Raw genomic sequence first — 19,863 nt, forward strand, 5'->3', positions numbered from 1 at the left:
CCATTTCCCTCTACCCCCAGCAAGCTGGGTAAGCTTCCACACCCACAGTGACACCCAACAGGAGGCTCTACGGCAGCTGTTCATGTATTTATCATCTGGAGCTCTGAGAGTCACCCTGTCACTAGTGGGGGACAGACAGCCAAGACAGACACACACAGATACTGACGTGTTGAGGACATAAAGCACAGTGTGAATTATGTATGGAATGAGGTGTATGTTGCTCTCCCTTCCTCCTCCTCCGGTGTCCACACTGAACGACTGCTCCATTGCGAAGCGGAGAAACAGTAGCTTGATGTCATGGACGTTGAGCTGGTAGGTGGGTTCCCGCTGCCCCGTGCACTCCTGGAGGTAAGTGTTGTGTCTGGAAAAAAGAGTGGTGAATTAAACTGTATGCATTAAGCCAACTTAGGGAACGGAGCTATCCCGCCTGCTGCAAACAAGATGGATCAGAACCTGTGCAGATACAGCATAGAAGGGCACCAAGAGAATAAAGTCAGGAGGCTCAAACACCCAAACATCTGCAATTAATACCGTAGGTCTTTCACCTTCGACTGGAAATCCAATTCAGGCTGGTCTTCCTGCATATAAATGTTGGTACTTCCTTCTTACTAGGAGGCCCACTGCCAGGGATGAGGCTCCCTAATGGATACAGGCTGGAGGTCCAACTAATTCTAGTATCAAACACAACAGTACAAATGCAGAGGGATGGGAGTAGATGGCTCAGAGCACTGGTAATGAAATACGGAGTCTTTCCGCTTCGGGTCAAGGGTTAGAATCCCACAGTGATTGGAAGCCATTACCATCCGACAGCTGTCTGGCAATATATTCATATGACTTGTTGGTGTCAATCAGGTTTGTCGTGCAAGCCCCCACCATGATTAGCTCCCTCGGAGACTGCTCAGAGGGCACAAGAATTCATCAGCATGAAGATTAAAGTAGTTTACCATCCCTTCAGTTTCCGCTGTGGATGATTCAAGCCCAGTCGCAAGCGCTAAACAGTGAAGAATGGAGCCTCAAGACCTTGAAGTGATTAAAAAACGAGCCACGATACACAGATGTATCAACCTGGTAACCCCACCAGAGCTGCCCTCTGCCCCTCACCAGATACCTCATTGCACTAGTGCTTGATGGGGGGTTAGAAGAGACGGGGGCAAAATTTGCATCTGGTGGACAGTGTCAAGGAATTCATTTCTTAGAAGAAACAGATACCAGCCATGCTGCACAAGCAGTCAGTGCTGACATGCTGCAGGTTCACAGTTAGCTTGGGGCTAAGGTAATTGGTTTTTCCTGTTTCTACCTTATCCATCTCCAGGAGAGAAAAACGAAATGACATAGCAGTGCAACCCACGTTACGGCCATACCTTACAATCTGGAACTCTGATCAGTTATGAAACCTCAATGCTAACAGGACTGTAATATCACCTTCTGCTTGCAGTCTGAAACGTGTATGCCTCAGACACCTCCTGCCTAGGACACCAGCCATCAGGAAGAGGAGCATTCGGTACTCACCTGGCTAAGCAAGTGGCGAAGGCAGACTCCGGCACATGAGGCCCCCAGACTGGGAGGAGCCCATTGCACTTGGTGTTGGCATTTTGCAGAGCTGCACTCTCCCACTCCTCCCGGCCACGGGCTAGTCTGTATTGGCAAAAAGGCACCATGTGCAGATAGGTTAGCAATGCATAAGATTTTGTCTAAGTGATCAAAAAGGGCGGTGATTCTGTAGCTGTTTAGGGCCATTCAACCGGCATTTAGGAGATCACGTAAAGCTTTTTTACTTCCAAGTGCTTCACAATGTCTAACTGCATTAAGGGAGGCCATAATTAAATGTGGAGAACAATGGCTGTTCTTTAGCTGTGGGGTGAACAGGAGAGCACACCCACGTCAAATTATAGTGCAAGGGATATTAAACGCGCCGATGAAACACCGTGGAAGGGAACATCCAGTGCCACGGCCTGGCGGATGGCAAGAAGATCTTACCTCACAGCAGCAAGGTGACAGTCATAATGGACAATGTTGAAATGAGAGACCGTGCTGTAGCCCTGCTGCTTCCGGGGTTTGTTCTCAAACTCCTCCAGCGCAACTCGCTTGGTGAAAGTGTAAATCCCCAGGACCTTTGCAGGCTGTAACGGCCAACCAGAGCTTCATTAGAGATGAAATATTTGTGCCTGTGAGCAGTTAATAGCTTGCCAACCATTCAGGAGTTAATTGACCCTATGTCCATAAGAAAGTATCAGAGTCAAACAAGCTTTCCAAGTCTCTACCAACTAACTCATTTTTCCCATCTGGAAAGGGGAGTCATGGAAACAAGGAAGCTAGGGCCACACTGGAAACTAGAGTGTGAAGCCCCACAGCAAAACCGAGTAACAGAAGAGATGGGCACAGACTTTTCTGTTGGACCGACCCACTCCACCTAACAGACTGCTAGGCCTCTGTTCTGTATACAGAACCAGCCCACCAGAAAATACCTTCTGTTTAAAGTAGGCTGGGTATTTCGTACCAATTAGCTGTGGAGGATCCTCCACACACACTTCGGAGGAGCTCCACACCTCCTTCCTGGAAACGAGCACCTCCTCCAGAATTAGAGAATGGTTAGAGGCAAAAGGAGGTTGAGAGCACTTCCTGTTTCCAAAGCACACCAGAGCCCTACTGATCTCCGAAATAATCTCCTGGTCTTGCAGTATGCCACGACTCAGTCAGGCACTTGGATACGCAGTTGTGGATCTCCCTGTATCACATCAGGGCCCTCCTGATGCCATACCTGAAACTTATACCCTTCTCTGCAGATACAGCAGGTCAGTCCTGGTTCTTCTATTAGCTCCTCCATCTGTTTGAGGAGCGCGGTCTTTGTCACCACCTGGCCCTTCTCATTAGTCTGTAAAAGAGAGCAAGTCAAGCATGTTAGGAGAATGAAACCAGAGAGGAATTCACACTTGCTAAATCAGAGAGCAAGTTTGTTACTAGAAAGGAAGAACATTAAACTCAAGCAGCATTTTGTGTTTTACAGCTGCCAGCAGCCTATCAGCTGAATTAGAAGCCCTTCACCTTCTATTAAGTAATGTTGCCAATCAAAATTAAGGAGGAACTACAATGTTTGGTACCTTGGATTTCCCGCCATCCTAGATTACAACAAGGAACTGCCAGTGTATAGAAACCTCTTAAGCCACTGGCCACCAGGTGACAAGACCAGAGACTACTGCAGACATAAGACAAACTGTGTGGCTAATGTGACAGTTGCCTCCAACACACTGACGACTTTGCTCTCATATTGTATACCCTTTCCCCATCCTGTGTGTCTTGTCCTTTAAAGCTAGAAGTCAGGGCAAGGACTGTTGTTTACTCCTTACTGGGAGGGGTCCCATTCTTTTTGGCCCACAGGCAATAAGCAGCATTACCACTGCCCCCACAACTGGAGTTCCCCAGGCACCACCGAGTCAGAGGAATTCTAGCCTCGGGTCTGCTATACGACTTTCACTCTCCCCAAGTCGCATAAAAACCCAAAGAAAAGGAAGTGGCATATTCCCCAAGAGAACAGACGATAAAGACAGCACTGGCCTCCATGGGTGCAGAGGAACTTTACCGTCATGCCCAATGTGCCCAAAGCCTTCTGCCTCATCGCCATGGCCATGCGCTTTTTCTCTGCACGGGTCTCCTTGCGGGCTGCGTCTATCTTCTTGTTCACTTCTGGATGTTCCCTTAGTGCCTCCAGCAGGTTCTCAGCTAGCGTCCCAATCCCTTCATCGCTTGACACTTGTTCAAGTTTGTGCAGGTTTGTAATGGAGTCTGTACCTATTAGCACCTGTTAAAAGATTGAAACACAGCACCCTTGTGAAGCAAACCCAAAGAGAACTGAATTTCCACATAAGCCTTCGCACAACAGCCAAGATGTGCAGTACCTACAGGGGTGGGCCACTGCAAGCAATGTTAAGGAAGCACTTCTTCATAATACCACAGCTTCCCAAGACTGGACATTTGCCATCCTCTGTGATACACCCGCCCTAAAATTACATCCCCAGACTGTGCAGTTTTGTCCGTGTACTAGACAGTACTAGGAACTGAAACAAGACTGCAATGCAGGTACTTCAAACATTAGTTAGGCCAAAGGGAATCTCTCTCAGAGCATAGTCTTCAACCGTCAATTTCTTCACAGGAAATGTAACAAATTAGTGCCACTCAGTACCAGAAAGTAGTTATTTTGAAAATTTCTCCATTTAAACAATGTCATAAATTGACTAGCCTTGCCAAAGAAATCAACTGACTGTCTACAGTAAGTGGCCTTCCAACCCAACCACAAAAAACAGGTAATGGGCTACTACAAGAATACTGTGTTAGCTGTAGCCATCATATAAAGTCCATTACCAAAGCAGCCATGTGTCCTCCGACTCATTTCCAAGACAGAAGCTCTCACCTGTGTGGCAGGGTGCTGTGTGGCCAGCCCTCGAAGCAACCTCAGGATAAAGGGAAGTGCAGGGCGAGATAAGAACTTCTTCCATATGTCTGCATCCAAACTACACAAAAAAGGTAAAAAAAAATACCATGAAGTGCCTCAACCACAGTTACCAGTGCTGAAAAGACGGCTACACTCCAGCCAATGGTCCAGATTACCCCAGATGGGCTGAAAACCAAGCCCCCTTCCTGTGCCCCACTCCGTGCACATACATTTTAAACCTGGTCAAAGGGTCCAGATTGATCCATCCCACCCTAGTGTAACTACTTGGTATAGATTTTAAGTTACATGAAGTGAGCAGCAAGGATTTTTTGGGATGATATCTTTTATTGGACCACCTGCATAGTTGGGAGAGATCTTCAACAAGCTATCAAGCACAAAGTACCTTTCCTCAGATCCAATTACATGAAATTAGGTCAACACTCTCTCCTCTCCACACTGCACATAATAAGAGCACGCCAATCAGTTGTTCACTTTAGATTTGGTTTTAAGTCCCTCCGATACGGCCCTCAGTGGCAACAGAGCCTGTTAGATGATCTAAACCAGTGACTGAAGGATTTTCTCAAGATTATACTCCCTGTGGTTTCACCAAGCCAAACTCTTCCCAAGTATCGAATTCCTAACACTTATTTTGGAAAAAAAAAATATTCATCTGATGGAAGATGGAATAAGGCTAAGATACACAGAATTGCCACATACAAAGCAACTCTTACTTCTTTGCACTAGGGATATGCTTTTTCATGTAGTCAAGGGCATTTTGAGTAATCCCTTTCTGGAGGATGAGATCTTTCAATTGATGGCCGTTGCTGTTATTCTTTATGCCAGCTGCTATTTTACAGAAACAGTCCAGAAAAACTTTATCATCTCCACTGTGTTCTTCATCGTACCTAAGTGAGGACAGGAACAGCAATATATGTAAGACTCTCTTGTAGACTCAACGTGTATGACTGTTCATTCTGCCTGTTAACAAACACACACATCACATCCAGCCCTATAGTGAATTCCCCTCCTCAAACCAGAGATGTGTCCATCTGCAAATACCCTGCAAACCAGCACTTCCCAGATGTTTTTGGTTCATATAGCACTTAAAAAAAAAAAAAAGAAAAAGAAAAAAGATGGCTTCGTCTTCATGGGTTTTTCCCTTAAAAAAAAAAAAAAGATGGCATATTAAGCTTATATACCAGCCTGGAAACCCTGCGTTAGATTACAACGAGCAGAGCTCTTGATTTATTAAAGATAACTTAATTTAATTGGTCCTTTGTGCTCAAATTAGGAGGGGAAAAAACCTAAACATACTTGTCAAAGTTACAATAGGGCTTGAATCGATCAACCAGGATCTGCATTTTCTCCATTTCCCCAAAGGACAGATAAGGGATGATGCGTAATAGGCCCTGCAAGACACTGAGATTGGAGCGGACAAAGGTGCTGTTTATCTGATCCAGCAGCATTACCAGCTGATCCTTGTCACCAGTCAGGAGGAGGTTGCCCTGCAAAGGAAAAAATGATTCGCATTCAGGATTCGTCTACATGCGCCAGGGAAACCCTCACGTTCCAACGGCCTGCTGACCGCTCCCAATCCTGAGGAACAAGAGCTCACGGATTTCAGCAAGGTGGCAGGATGACAACCCAAGCCAGCAACCAAGGGCAGAACTCTCCTTGTTGTGGGAAAGCTGAATCCTTCACACATTCCTAGGTATCGCCCCGCTCTGATCAACACCTGACTTTCTGCAACCACTGTTGAGATGTTCTCAGGTCAAATCAACTTACTCCCAAGCCCAGAAGGAGGACTGGCTGACAAGCGTTAACAGTCCTAGTAGATGCACTGGGATAACAGAGGCAAAATACATTCCATTTCTTGGTGGTTTTGGTGCAATTAACAGCTTATGTTGCTGGTAACTCATATTCAAGTGTATTTTCAGAACGTGTATAAAAGCCTGGTGAAGGACAGGGAAGAGCTGCCTCCTGTGTCAGTTAATATCACCGATCTGACCTACAGCAAGGGGGAGAAGAGCCTTTTAAAAGTATCTGGCAGATGCTGGCAATACTTTCGGCTCATGTCTATCCTCCCACAAGGATCAGTCAACTCAGAACTACTGTACTTGACAACACAGCCGAGATTCCTGGTTCTGTACATCTCTATGCATGTCCCCTTCACCACCATCAGAAGGAAACATTCAGAAGCCTTAAGTTACAGTCAGCATTTCCCACTGTGTGCCAGCCAGCACCAAACACTCACCTTGTCTTCACTCAGTGGTTCTGCATTGGATTCATCCAGTATAATCTCCATGATACTAAGCACCTGTTCTGCCACAGCTGCTCCACCACTGTCCTTGCTTTCCTGCTCAGCCACCAGGGCCTGCAGAAAAGACGATCTCAATCACTGTCAGCAGTACTGGCTCAGCCTCATCATCAATTCCCAGTTACCACTGAACAGGAAATAACCAGCAGAACATACAGAGAACAAGGCTAACCACCCATAGCTCAGACCTGAGCTCTCCTAGCTGCTATGAAGGAGAGCAGGACTGACATTTGGGGTAGCTGAACAGTAGCCAAAAGTAATTTTCAGAGACTTGGTTAAATCTTTTGAAGAGGACGCTGTTCATTTCCAAAGGGGATTAACAGGAGTGATAAGATGGGGGCAAAAGTTCTGTTATCTGCAATGTTGCTCTTCAGATAAATGCCTCTCAGTCTCAAGGATGTGGGACATTAAGTCAACATTCATATTTCTGTGGCTACCAGCAGATTACAACGATAACCCTGGCGTGCAGCTTTCATCTCAGCAGCCGAAACGCCAAGGTCACCAGGTTTTCTCCTTGCAGAAGGCTCAAAGACAACCATTTCCAAGCCCACTGTGGTCTAAAACTTGTCCTTACCAGATTCAGCGTCCCCAGCATGACATTCAAAGTGTTCATCTCAGGCTTGACCAGCTGCTGACGGTTTACTTTCACCTTCACACAGTAGCTGAACAGCTTTAGCAGGACCTACCAAAGAAGAGAGTACATCCTACAAAATATCCCTGAGAGAAGTGGCAGGAATGAGCTGGAACAAAAAGCTCCAGACAATCCAGTTCACTTCCCAAAATCTTTCGGGGGAAGGACAAGGTGACACCTCCACAAAGGTGAACCTTTGCAGGGAGATTGATTTTCCAGTCAGATTTTGTCATGCAGAAAATAACTATGCAAGCAAACAGGGACCCAAATCCTGTCAACTGCCATGTGGTGTCAGTGATTTGGCAGAAGAATTTAACACAGCGATTAAGAAAAAGGAGGCAACTGGTACAATGACACTGGTCTGCTCTACTGATGGAGCTGCAGTGCAGCCAGCTGTTGCAGAAGAGGGAGCTTTGCTGAGTGGTCCCCTTCTATACACAGCACTGTAAGGAAACACTCAGAAGCCTTAAACACACACGGATATGCCTTGCAAAAAACTCGTGGTAGCTCAGACTCACTGTTAAGAGGTGTCGACCCTGTTTGAAATCCTTGATGCCAGTCAGTCTGTTTAGCATGCAGTCCAGGCCTCCACACTGAGCCATCACCCCTGCCATTTTATAAACCTCTTCCTCGTCTTCCTCTTCATCTACAGGGAGGAAAGACAACATGACTGGTGGGGTAAGGTCTACCAACAAGACTATAAAGCTGACTGTAAGCACCAGGCACTACTCAAGTAAAAGCAGAGGTTGACGTAACATTTGTCAATGCCTGCTATGGTCAGCTAGGTCAAATCCGAGAGAAATCAGTACCAGAGTAATAAGGAAGGATTTTGATGTGTACGGGTTTTTTTTGGCTACCGTTCTAAAATCCCAAAGCACTTTAACTTTTAAACCTGAATTCAATTAAAGCCATTTCTCGTGTCTCAGGAATGCCGGAAGTCAGGGACGCTTTTCTTAAAACACCGGACAGGACACAGAACTTATCACAACCAAAATGGGCTGCAGAGTCCACAAAAGATCTTGCTTTGTTTCTCTGCTCCTCTGTTCCCCACCATCTGCATCGTGAGGTCGGCTAGCATCATCCTCATAAGAGGACTGCGAAGATAAATTCACTTGCTGTTTGTGAAGTGACAGGCAGTATGAGGATAAGGGTCGCGTCAGTGCCTAGATTCACAGTACGGGCTACAGAGCTGTCATCAAACTGATCATCTGCTCTCAGTGAAGCAGGTAACTACAGCAAGAGATGTCAATCAACTATGAACTCAATGCTGCCAGGTTAATGGTGCCACGCTCTCTGGAGCAAACCCTGGGCTCCATATCCAATCCCAGGTTTTACCTGTAGTGGAGTCCAGAGACTCGATGAATTCTTCAGTCGCATCTCCTAGCAACCCTCGCATGCGGTAAATGATCCTCATTGGCTCCCCCTAAGGAAGAGAATTAGATTATGTCACGTCTCCTGTGCTAGTGTCTGAAAAAGCACAGCGGTCCCACCACATTCCCTTCAGAGAGGATTACAGGTATTTAAGCATCCTTTTTCTTTCACCCAGCACAGAACAGCAATGTCGGGAATTCCTGCCACTGCTCACTTCTCCTCTTTCTTTAGAGATGCTAGAAACTATAAAACCACATGCTGCTAAAACCTCAGTAAACCATCAATTACTCTAGTCGTTTCCCTAACATTGCCCCATTATCAAGCTGTATGTCTAATTAACAGCTCTTTACTACTAAGCCTCCCCTCTGACTGATTCCTTTAGTGAGAAAGGGAACTGGGGTATTCAATAAGCCACATCACCCGGAAGCATAATGTGCAAGTCTATAGTGCAGGCAGCTTCTCTATAATCAATCTCTCCTTGGCGTAAACCACAGCCCAAGAAGAGATGAGGAAGTCTGCCCAAAACCTCAGGCAAGGAGAGAGGTTTTTAAACAGACAACTCCTGATAACGCAAAATGAAGGAGAGAAAAGTATGCAGCAGTTCAATGTGCTTTTACTAAAGGAGAGTATATTATTATTAGGATGATTCCAACATAATCAAGGACTAGCTGCAGAGAGGGAGCCCGGTTGGCTCCAGATGCGTTTCTATCCCAGAACACTGTTTGTCGATCACTGAACTTCCCATTTTAATCCAAAGGTCTGAATAAAAAGCAGAAAAGAAAAATCCCAGATTTGGGAGCAGGAGACCTTGAGAGAGAAAACCTGTCAGAGCGCACGCTAAGCCTGATGTGGAATAAGCAGTGCTTAATGTCAGAGCAAATACATAAGCACAGGGAAAGCCCTGGGGGAAGATCTGCTCAAAGGCCACGCTAGAGACCAGCAATTAACACCACAGGGGCCCTGGTAAAATGGCAGATGAACAAAAAAAAGCTGGTGAAAGAGACAAGGGAAACAAAACCAGGCCTGAGGTTAGCTTCTTGTGAGCCTGTCTATTTCCCAGGGAACTCGAGAGGGAGCTCCAGAAGTGCTTTGGAGAGATGCACACAAAGGAAGACAGATGAAAGCTGTTCGGTGACAGTAATGCTGAACAAACTCAGCCTTTCACATACAGCAGGGCATCTTGGGAAAGCAATACACCAACTACTCCGCCACCTGGCAAGTGCAATATTCGGGTTTGCTTTTCTCGACAGCACGTCCAAATTGGGATTTACCAGAAGGAGCAGACTGCAGTTCACCCCCCGCACCCAGTCCTGTTTCTTAGTCAAAAAGAAAAAGCTCACTATCGACTCTCTTTGGACTTGATTTTGCAGCAAAGGTTTGGCATCAGAAGCAATGCTTCCAAACATGGCAACTCGAGGAAAGCCAAATCCTCCCCAGAGTAGCGAACCCAAAACACCATTGAGCTGCTAAGTGAGACCCTCCAGGTGAAAATAGTCACTGGGGTCTTCAGTCCACCAGAAGCAAAATGCAAATGAATAAACTAGGAACGAGCAAAGCATATAAACTGAGATTTTACAAATTCAGTCCGCTTTTATAATCTCCAGCGCTATTAGTGCTAGCAGGGCTGGGAAAACACATTTTAAATGGGTGAGATTTATTTTGACAGCTTCCTTTTTAGTAGGAGCTTAATTTAGTGGATACAGAGAGCACAATACCAGAGGCAGTCATTCTGGATTTTATTCCCACCTCTGGAATGAGCCTGCTGTGACACCGTGGGCAAGTCTCTTCAGCTTGCTGTGTCTGTTTCCTCATCTAAAAAATGGGGCAATACCTCCCGCTAACGGCAGGTTGTGAGGATTAATGTCTGTCAAGTTCTTGGAGGTCTTTGAATGGAAGTCACTATAGCAGTGCAAAATAATATGGAGTGGTGTCAGATGCTCTTTCTGCGCAGACATTTTAGGCTGGCCTTTGAAATGCAGATTGATGGGGCAAACTGGGGTCCCCCGGCTGTACACATATATCAAGTTGCCATGTGCAGATGGAGTGTGAAATGAGCATTGAAAGGCAGTGACACTAAATGCAGTGGTTTGTCAAGAGGGTAAGAAGCCTGAGGAGTCAGCTAGGATTCCTACAGATGTTTAGGCGCAACAGGCAGACTCCATTAGGACTGGGTCAGTGGCACATGCATTTGGGTCACCCATACGACAAGGCTGAGCAGCAGAAAGTGGTTTTTTTAGTCCAAAAGTGGGTGCATTTAGAGATCCTGAGCCTTTAGGCTTCAAAGACAAATGCTGAGCCTCTCAGGTGGGGCTGCAGGCACATACCTCATTAGTGGGACACCAGACCTTCTTGTAGACCTCAGCAACTGGTAGATCCAAGCTGATGATCTTATTGTTCACCAGAAGCTGAAAGGAAGGAGAAAAAAAATCTAAGCACAAGTTCACAACATCTCAGGGGTCATCACGTTCCCTGCGGGAGAAGAGAAGCTGTGCCTGCTCACCTCCATTCCACTGTCATCCTCCAACAAAGCCACCAGGTCACAATCTTGACAGATTTTGTTCTTGATGTCCCTCATGAGCGGTCCAATGCCAGGCTCATTACTGCTGTAGGGGTTCCCTGGCATCCTGCCCTGCAAGAAGTCTTCCTGCTGGGGATCCTTCTCCAGTGTCACAAAGAACTCTGTCACTTCGTTCTCCTCCTGTAGAGCAACGACAGAGGGCGAGTGGGTAAAAATTTCCCCGACCACTTCTTCCCCTCCCCTCTTCATGCCACATAGCTAGCAAATTTTTCACTAAAGGCAACAGTTATGTCATTCAGTAGGTCTCTCCCTGCTGAATACTGTTTCCGACTTAGGAGATCTGATAAGAACAGATCACTTCCTACAAGCAGAGTAAGTGCATACTAAATAGAGCACAGAGACGTCCTATCTGCATAAGAAAAGTGCACAGTCTCTGCTGTGGTATCGCGGTCAGTTCAACTCTACGTGGTTGACATCAAACCAACCTCACTGCGCATTGCATGGTTTCGGGTCTGTTCTGCTGCAGTGAAAGCTACTTTGCTTTAACAAGTCTATCCCATTCTAGGATATACACAAGACCTGCATATGACTGCATGTGTGTCTGCTACTTACAGGGTAGATAATACTGCAAAGTCTCTCAAATATGAAGACAGGAGTCCTATAGTCATCCAGGCTGTAACGTTTAGCCGTTTCGATGCACACTGCCATGAAGGCTTTTGTTTCAGATTCTGTGCCTGTAAAGAGAACAGGGTAGCTAGGGAGGCGCAGGGGTGAGTTTTTCCACTGACCCTGCTTTAACCCAAGCAACCCTCTTGTAGCAAGCAGGATACTACCCGGCTGTGCTCCTCTCTCCTGAAGTGACACCTATCTAACACAACAGACGGGATAGTGGCACCACTTCAGAAAAGCAATCTTTTCATAACAAAGCTTGACATTCCTGGAAACCAATTAAAAACCCCAAATACAGGCATTTCTGCTGCTGCACCCTGACCACAAGGAAACTGTTAGAGAGCTCTGCTTGCAAAGTCTGTCATACAATGAGGAGAAGCGTGTGAAAAAGCCACTGCCTTACATTAGTGCTTCTCACCCCTAGGCAATGACACTTCACATCAGGCTTGAAGTGCTGCATAATGATCGTTTCTTAACTCTAAAATGAAACTGTAGACAAAACCATGAGAAACCCTGTAATGGTCTGTCAGTAACTGTGCTGATGGGGCTGCAACGTGCACCTGGTTACCCCAGCTGACCTAGAATCAAGCTTCCTGGAAGCCAGCTGGCTATACCTGTTGTCATGTCTTCCAACATCTCCAGGAGCATATCCTGGGTCTCGTCAATCAGCTTTGTTCTCTGCACCACCAGCTTTCTCAGGCAGAGGTAGCCGTTCAACACCGTGCCCACCAGCCGGCTTTTGAAGTGCCGTTTGATAGACTCCACCTCCACAAAGGAAGAGAGAAGCCCTACGCGAAAAAAAGAGAGCAAATGTGTAACTGCACTGCAAAAGGACCATCAGAATGAACCAGCCTGCAGAGACTCCTAGTGCCCAGTCTGTGACTTACCCAATCGTGTGTGCGTGTGTGTGAGCAACCTCTCAAATGTGCAAATTTCCTCATTAAAAAAACACAAGGGCTGCTGCCCTTCTTTTTTGTGTTAAAGCCAGCTCTGATGATACCCAGCAAACAACTTTACTGCTGCTTGCACTTGTGGTGGGGGCAGTTTGACACTTAGCCATGAGCTGCTGTACACCATATACCAAGACCAGGGAGGCACCCCTCTAATCATAACATGCAGTCAATATGGGAAGGCAGTAGATACCTGTGAGGCTCTTCAAGGCGTACCCCTGCTGCAGGTCAGTGCTGAGAGTGGCTTCTTCCAGGGCAAGTAAACGAGCAATTTCCTAAAAACATGAACAAGCCCCATCAGGATGGCCAAGCAGCAAAGCATACTTGCGGTGCCAGGAATGACTGCCTGATCAATGCCCAGCAGACCCAAAAGAGTCTGGCTGGTGTGAGATCACCAAATTACTAACAGGCATTGCAGAGAGCTAAAGCTGGCTACATAAAAGCCAGAACTGCAGTACAAAGGTAGGAGAAAAAATCTGCTTTTTGGTGTCCAGGGTATACTCCTTATGTCTTCCAAATTCCTATCCTCTATATGTCAGTTCTATTCCTGACAGTCCCCCCTAGGCCCTGAAATGCTGGTATTGGCATTGTAGCTGATGTGTGTATTGCCCATGGTCAGGTATATTGCTATTCCAGTAATGTTCAGCTGCCCTGCTGCAGGGTTCAGTTCAAACTCTTTATCCCCCCGTGTGGATTGCCTGGGGCCAGGGTTGCGTTTCCCCTCTGCTACCCTTAAGTATCAAGCTGCTGAAACCCACATACTGGAAGACAGTAACAGCAAGCAGCACCCCTCCAACAGCCTGCGAGTCATGCTCGAGGAATGGAAGCATCCCTAATCCTTCCCTGTCATCAGTATTTGCCCTCTGAGCCCAGCCTGGCGCACAGTGCTTGGTGCAAAGCTCCTGCCAAGTCCACGTATCAGATGTTCTCATATCTTGGCATAGCTGCCCCTGGAGCAGTTACACAATGGGCAGCTTGCATCATGGCATGGCGCAGCCAGAGATGAGACAGATGGAGTCATTTCTGCTCATAGGTGGGAACAGTCACCTCAAAAATCCCACAGTGAGGACTGGTTCCCTGAGTCAGGCAGCACAGCCTTCAGCAGGCAGACACTGGGTGAGCAGATTGACAGGGTGCTTGCTTCCTAGTACTATTTTGCTCCCTATTGCAGACATACCTTTGTGATAAGGTTACCAATGTAGGGCAGAACCCCTCTTGCTGCAAGGTAGACCTTCCAGTGTGCAGGTTTGATGAGCTTCTGATACAGACCCAGGTACTCAGCAGCACACTCCCCAGCAATACTCAGCTCATCCAAGTAGCTAGCACAAGGAAACAAGCAGAAGTAGGGAACTGCTTAACGTGAACAAACATTCAGGATTTCAAGACAGTGTGGAAACATGAGGAACAGCCCCTGCCTCATGCATGTTTTCCATTCCTTCCCCCACCACCCACACCAGCACTACTGAAGTACTGTACTTGCAAAACCTTTATCCTCTAGAGGGGGCTAAGCTCTAGAGACCAGGGCAGTGCTTTTAGAGGAACACAGAGAGATTCTAGCAGGAATCAGGGGTCAATACAGACAGGTGACGCACAGGAGCTGTGTGTCTTATGAGATACCTGGTAAGGAGATCGAGGACCTGCTGTTTCCGACTGGGGATGGTGGCCAGAGCTTCTACAATAGTGCATGCAGCCTGCCTTGCAGCTTGGGTTGCAGGAGTAAACAGTACCTACAGTGGGAGAATTGAAATGCAACCAGCTGGTGACTTAACTGGCAGCTCTGCAGTGGCTAAGCAGTCAGCACACACCACCGTTCTCACACTGGGCAACCCCCGCCCCTTCTCCCTCCAAGTGCTTTCACCTGTCGCAGCCAGTTGTTGTGCCCCAGCTTGAGATCCAGAGGGCAGGTTCTCTTCCCACGGCGACTCATGAACTGTTTCCATTTCCAGATGTACTTTTCGGACAAGTAGAGCTGGTGCAGCTCTGTTCTGCTGGGAGACTTCCCATTTGCCTCTATACCTAAAACATTAAGACAACTCTAAGGAACTATTGGTGGTCCCTGCAGTAATTGCTTCATATCTTGGTAACTATTACATTGATGGACTGGGAATTGTTTCATTCCAGTGGCTTAACATTGCAACTTGCATACCCAGGCAAGGGGCTTTCAAAATTAATGCTATAGATGATTATTCCTAGTAACAACCCTGGAAAGGAGCTGGTATCCTCTGCACCTTAAAATGGGGTTAGACACACAAAAGGATCAAGTGCCTTGCCCAAGGTCTCAATCTGAGTCAACAGAGCCAGAAAGAACTCAGGAGGCTTGGGCTCCTCCTAGCACTGTGGTCCTTTGTTCACATCAGACACTTCTAAGGTTTGTTTTTAGTCCGTAAAAAAACTCTTGCATCAACAGGGTTGAATCTAGCATGCAAGGGCTACTGCCCTTGAGGATGCTGCTCGTTGTACAGCTGAAGCACAGAGATCACCTGTGAGGGGAATACAGAAGACTGGTAGCAATTTTCAGACCAGCCAGCAAGGTTACCATTCAAATGTGGACACAGACAACCCCCCACCCCGCCAAATGCAGTTAAACCGCGCAAAGATGAACTACCAGACACGATCCTACCTCTAGCAGGGAGGCATTTTTTCCAAGCTTCATACGATGCCTTTGGGTCCCTCTTGAGCCACAGCTGAGCCTGTGCATGGATTTCATTGCTGTAAGGTTTAACGGTGGTGAGAGTATCGACAGGCACATCCTAGGACACAAAGGGAGGATCGTGGATCGTGACAGCCTCAAGTTCTTCCTTACGGCAAACTATTCATGGGGCTCCAGCCTGCACCACACGCCTTCCCAGGACAAACTGCTTTTGCAGCAGAACCTCCCACCTGGCCTGTACATTGGAAAAGTGAATACAGCCCTCTATGTCTAAACAAGCACAGTTTGGTTTGGTTTTATATGGTCAGATCACTCTGCTTCACTGCAACAGACACTGCATTAGTAGTGTACATACTTTACTCCATGCCCGTGAGACTGATGTACAGCACTACATGAAAAAAAATCAAAATCAATGGATGTACTTGCTTCAGAGGAGCTGGTAAAAGCCCGCCGAGAATGTACCTGAAGTATCAGAGTTATTGCCTCAAGAGTCCTCTTTCTACAGATCTTAATATGTCTTTGATGGAGAAAGGGGAAAGTGTTTGGATTAACAATCTGGACCACTAAGAACAATACAAAGCAGTAATCAATTTATCTGCAGATCTTGTTCTTCAAAGATTTGCCACTAGATTCCAACTCTTGGGTCTGGTGCTTCTAGATCAACAGTGAACAGGAGCAGGAATCCATGACCCACGGTGTCGCTGGACTAGCGCACATCAAGATTTTACTCAGCCAGGTGTCTCTCTGCCTCTGCTTTGTAGTGCTAAGGGAGGTACCTTGTTTTTCTTGCTGGTTGGAGCAGGCGGTTTGATCAGTTTTTGCAGAATTCGCAGGCACATGAGGGTGATGTTCTCAACTACTACTGGAGTCTTAATGTTTACTGCCATCAAGAAGAGGCTGAGAGCTGAAAGGACAGAGGGATTAACAGTGCTGAAGTATCTGCAGTCAAGGTAGGAACCTGTGGGTGAGGTAGCCCTCTGGCTGTCCACACCACCAATGGGCCAGGTAATCCCGGCCAAGATCTTTCCCTCTTGAGCCAACCCACCACACTCCCCTCAAATTGCACGTGATAAAATAATCCTTCCCATAAGGGAGATGATTCTACTTCCTTCCCCTCCTTCCTTGCACAGCCTATCTGCTATGATGAGATACTGCCCTGATGAAACTTGCTGATAGCCCCCTTTGCCTTGCACGCCAGTTTATCTGTGCTGGGATGGTTGATCTTGGTCACCACTCTCTCCTATCCATGCAGACCTTAACAAAGCAATTTTGTTTAAACTCCTAAATGAGTAACTGCACTTACCACAACGCAATCGCAGCTCCCAGCAGCTATCTTCCTTCGAGATGGAATCGGTCAGCAGCAGCATTTCATACTGGAGGCTGCTAGCCTGCGGCAAAAGAACATGCCAAGTTTTAGGAAGTTTCAGTGACGGGACTGTGTCATTCATGCCACTTCATATTTAGCAATACAATCATCTCAGCTCAATGTCTCTATTTGGGGTGAGTGGCAACCTGCCTGAGGGGGGCACAGGAATGAATAATCAGGAATGCTGCAAGAGAGAAATATGGATATGTCTCAGCAAAACCATTTGAGGAAACTCATGTACCATCATATATATCATGCCATGTTTGACTCCAAATTTCTACCAGAATTCTTACCAGGGCACACAAGATCCTCTTGACTACGGGCTGGCTGGGGATGTTACTTTACACGAAACAGATGGTGGAACCCACAAAGCAGCTTGGGAGGGATAAGAAGGAAAAGAGAAATACTAAAACATCAGGGTTTCTTACCAGATCTGGGTTTGCCCAATGTCCTTTCAGAGCAGCAGAAACCTTCCCAATGATTAGATCATTCATTTGTTGTGTGGCCTCAGGATTGTCTCTAATTCCAGAACCAAAGGAAGTACTATTAGTCACTGCTTATAGCGATTTCACCAGTATGCCAAATACCTCATTTTGGTTTGGTTCATCTGAAATCTACAGCAATTTGGCAGAACCCTTTATAAACTCCCTCTTTCGTGGTAACCTCTTAAAACCTTGGCACTTGATCAGTACAGAGAAGAAATAACATCTCACATATAGGGTGTGCCTTCCACATAAAGGGTCTCAATGTGCCTTAGGGACCCATCCCTCAACATCCCGGAGGAGCGACAGCTTTCTACAGATGAGGGAACTGAGGCAGACACACATTTTAGAATCCAATTTTTAAAAGGTTTGCCAAAGCCAGAAACATCTCAGATCTGCTTCTGAAGTGCTGAGCAAGCAGAACTTCAAAAGGAAGTATGGAAGCGTGCACAGGCACAGGGTAACTGGAAGCACCACAAACTCGCTCTATGAAGAGCTTGAAAATGTGAGGTCAATGTAAATGTCAGGAATTGAACTTGGAAGGTCTGCTTCCCACTCCCTGATGAATTTATTAGAAACAGTCCTGTAACATGAAGAAGCATCTTAACATTAACACCACCACTAGTATACAGCTTTCTGCAGCACAGCAATACAAAATACAGATATGTCTCTTTGAAACAGTGGCTGCAAAGAATATTTTCATCTGAACAGCTCCTTTACATATAGTGCTAATATATGTACAAAGGGAATAAACTAACATGATCACCACAGTGGGAGAACTCGTGTCTTGGGCTAGAAGTGGGTTACCTACTACAATAAGCACTATCATCTGTCCTGTGGCAACTTTAAATTACGTCCCATGGATCTAGCTAGATGGCACCTTTACTCAATTCTCAATTTACTTCAGAAAGAAAGTAAGGTAGACACACAACACATGCAGTGCACACTGCAGAGGCAATGCTGTTCTTTGGTGTACAGTTATTTCTGAGAAAGAAGTATATTTATTCCAGAAAAAGTTACTCCAGTGTATGGCGTTGGATGTCTGCTACCACTGTCAGTTGTATACTGAGTGCAAACCAACTCTACCCTTCCTAGTGACCAGAAGGTAACGCTATGGGTTACTTTGTGCATATAGCTTGGAACAGCATAGTTACTGCGGACTAAAACCTAGACTAAACTACTCCAGCGTAACAGCATCATGTGTCCGCTATCTGTTAGTACCTCAACGCAATAGGAAACAATTGGTCTGAAACACCCACAGGCAATTTTCAGAGCCAGGACCAACCTGGTTAGAAGGCACATGAGCTGACGGACTTCCTCCCTCATGGTGGCAGCTCCACGACGTAAATTGTAGTCAAACAGCTCCCGGATAAGGCCCTGGGACACAAGAATGTGCCGAATGGCAGAGTTGGTTGCCAGGGCACGGAGCAAGGTGATGCAGTGCTCAGTGACAGCCGAAGCACAGCCATAGCATTTTGTTGAAGATGTATGACCACAGCCCAAGACAGACAGCGCTCGATACTGGCTGGCGGTAAACGTGGGCTGCACAGTGGTTCGGGATGACTTGGTTGCTGCCTCTCTCTGCTGGAGATCGTATTCCAAGAGCTCTTTTCTAGAAGCAAAAACTTTCTGCAAATATACAAAAAGAGAAGAAACGAAAGCCATGGACAATTTACCCATTTTGAACCTGGGGGGAAGTTTGATGTAAATACACTAAACTTTTGTGGGTTGTATTTCGATGGACTCAAATGCAAAATGGTGAAAGGAAAAGGGAGAATGACTACATGATCTCTGAACTTAATCAAGGTCTCAAGACTGTTCATTGTGGCTGTATACTTTAGATACAGCCTTTTTTAACTCAAAGGTGTTGACAGACCTTTGTAAGTTATTAATGAATTTCCCACCCACCCTCATAAAGTAGTTAGTTATTCACCCCATTTAACAAATGGGAAAAGTGGGTAAGTGAAGTGATCTTCCCAAAGCTGAAGCTCATCAATAGCTGAGCTGGGAAGACCACTAAATAATCTTGGCCTGACTCCCAGTTCCCTCTAACCAGCAGAGAACAACATGCAATGGTTACTGGAAAAGGGCTAATTACCAGTATCCAAGAATTAGCAGTAGTAGCCAAAGGTTCAGAAAGGATCACTTGTATGAGTTATTTAAAAACCTAGCTGTTATATCTCCTCTAATGAGAGCTTATTACTGCTATTTTTTTAGAATGGCCACAGCTTGCTTTGCACTTCTGATAATTATCATTTGAAACAATTTAGGCCAGTTTGCCGAGCTGCGCAATGAAGAGAATACACATACCTGGATGATCTTGGAGAGCTCCTCAAAAGAGTTTTTGCAGTCACCACAGTACTCCTGAGCTAGTTGAAGGATGTATCTATTCACACTAGCTGAGGTAGAGCTGATCCCTCCGCTGCTACCAGACTCATCCTGAGACACAGGAGAAAAACCAGCAAAAATCTGATCTGCAAGAA

At 46.3% G+C, this 19,863-nt stretch overlaps 1 protein-coding gene across 1 annotated transcript in view; it reads right to left on the bottom strand.

Annotated features, from left to right (window-relative positions):
• The window catches only part of UBR4 (ubiquitin protein ligase E3 component n-recognin 4), a 101,759-nt gene that overhangs the window by 10,830 nt on the left and 71,066 nt on the right, over positions 1 to 19,863 (bottom strand). Inside the window, exons 78-103 of the mRNA XM_019541488.1 lie at positions 19,691 to 19,819; positions 18,666 to 19,009; positions 17,327 to 17,417; positions 16,836 to 16,920; positions 16,309 to 16,436; positions 15,503 to 15,632; positions 14,741 to 14,898; positions 14,500 to 14,609; positions 14,060 to 14,201; positions 13,076 to 13,157; positions 12,547 to 12,720; positions 11,876 to 11,997; positions 11,246 to 11,443; positions 11,070 to 11,150; positions 8,710 to 8,797; positions 7,893 to 8,020; positions 7,318 to 7,425; positions 6,681 to 6,800; positions 5,741 to 5,931; positions 5,158 to 5,331; positions 4,406 to 4,505; positions 3,578 to 3,796; positions 2,759 to 2,872; positions 1,978 to 2,120; positions 1,510 to 1,635; positions 167 to 361 (exon numbers count right to left, since the gene is read on the bottom strand). Of these exons, the coding sequence (XP_019397033.1) occupies positions 167 to 361; positions 1,510 to 1,635; positions 1,978 to 2,120; positions 2,759 to 2,872; positions 3,578 to 3,796; positions 4,406 to 4,505; positions 5,158 to 5,331; positions 5,741 to 5,931; positions 6,681 to 6,800; positions 7,318 to 7,425; positions 7,893 to 8,020; positions 8,710 to 8,797; positions 11,070 to 11,150; positions 11,246 to 11,443; positions 11,876 to 11,997; positions 12,547 to 12,720; positions 13,076 to 13,157; positions 14,060 to 14,201; positions 14,500 to 14,609; positions 14,741 to 14,898; positions 15,503 to 15,632; positions 16,309 to 16,436; positions 16,836 to 16,920; positions 17,327 to 17,417; positions 18,666 to 19,009; positions 19,691 to 19,819 (3,680 nt within the window). The remainder of the gene's footprint in view (positions 1 to 166; positions 362 to 1,509; positions 1,636 to 1,977; positions 2,121 to 2,758; positions 2,873 to 3,577; positions 3,797 to 4,405; positions 4,506 to 5,157; positions 5,332 to 5,740; positions 5,932 to 6,680; positions 6,801 to 7,317; positions 7,426 to 7,892; positions 8,021 to 8,709; positions 8,798 to 11,069; positions 11,151 to 11,245; positions 11,444 to 11,875; positions 11,998 to 12,546; positions 12,721 to 13,075; positions 13,158 to 14,059; positions 14,202 to 14,499; positions 14,610 to 14,740; positions 14,899 to 15,502; positions 15,633 to 16,308; positions 16,437 to 16,835; positions 16,921 to 17,326; positions 17,418 to 18,665; positions 19,010 to 19,690; positions 19,820 to 19,863) is intronic.

This window comes from Crocodylus porosus, unplaced genomic scaffold (assembly GCF_001723895.1).
Source record: "Crocodylus porosus isolate Cpor-Errol unplaced genomic scaffold, CroPor_comp1, whole genome shotgun sequence".
Taxonomy (NCBI): domain Eukaryota; kingdom Metazoa; phylum Chordata; order Crocodylia; family Crocodylidae; genus Crocodylus; species Crocodylus porosus.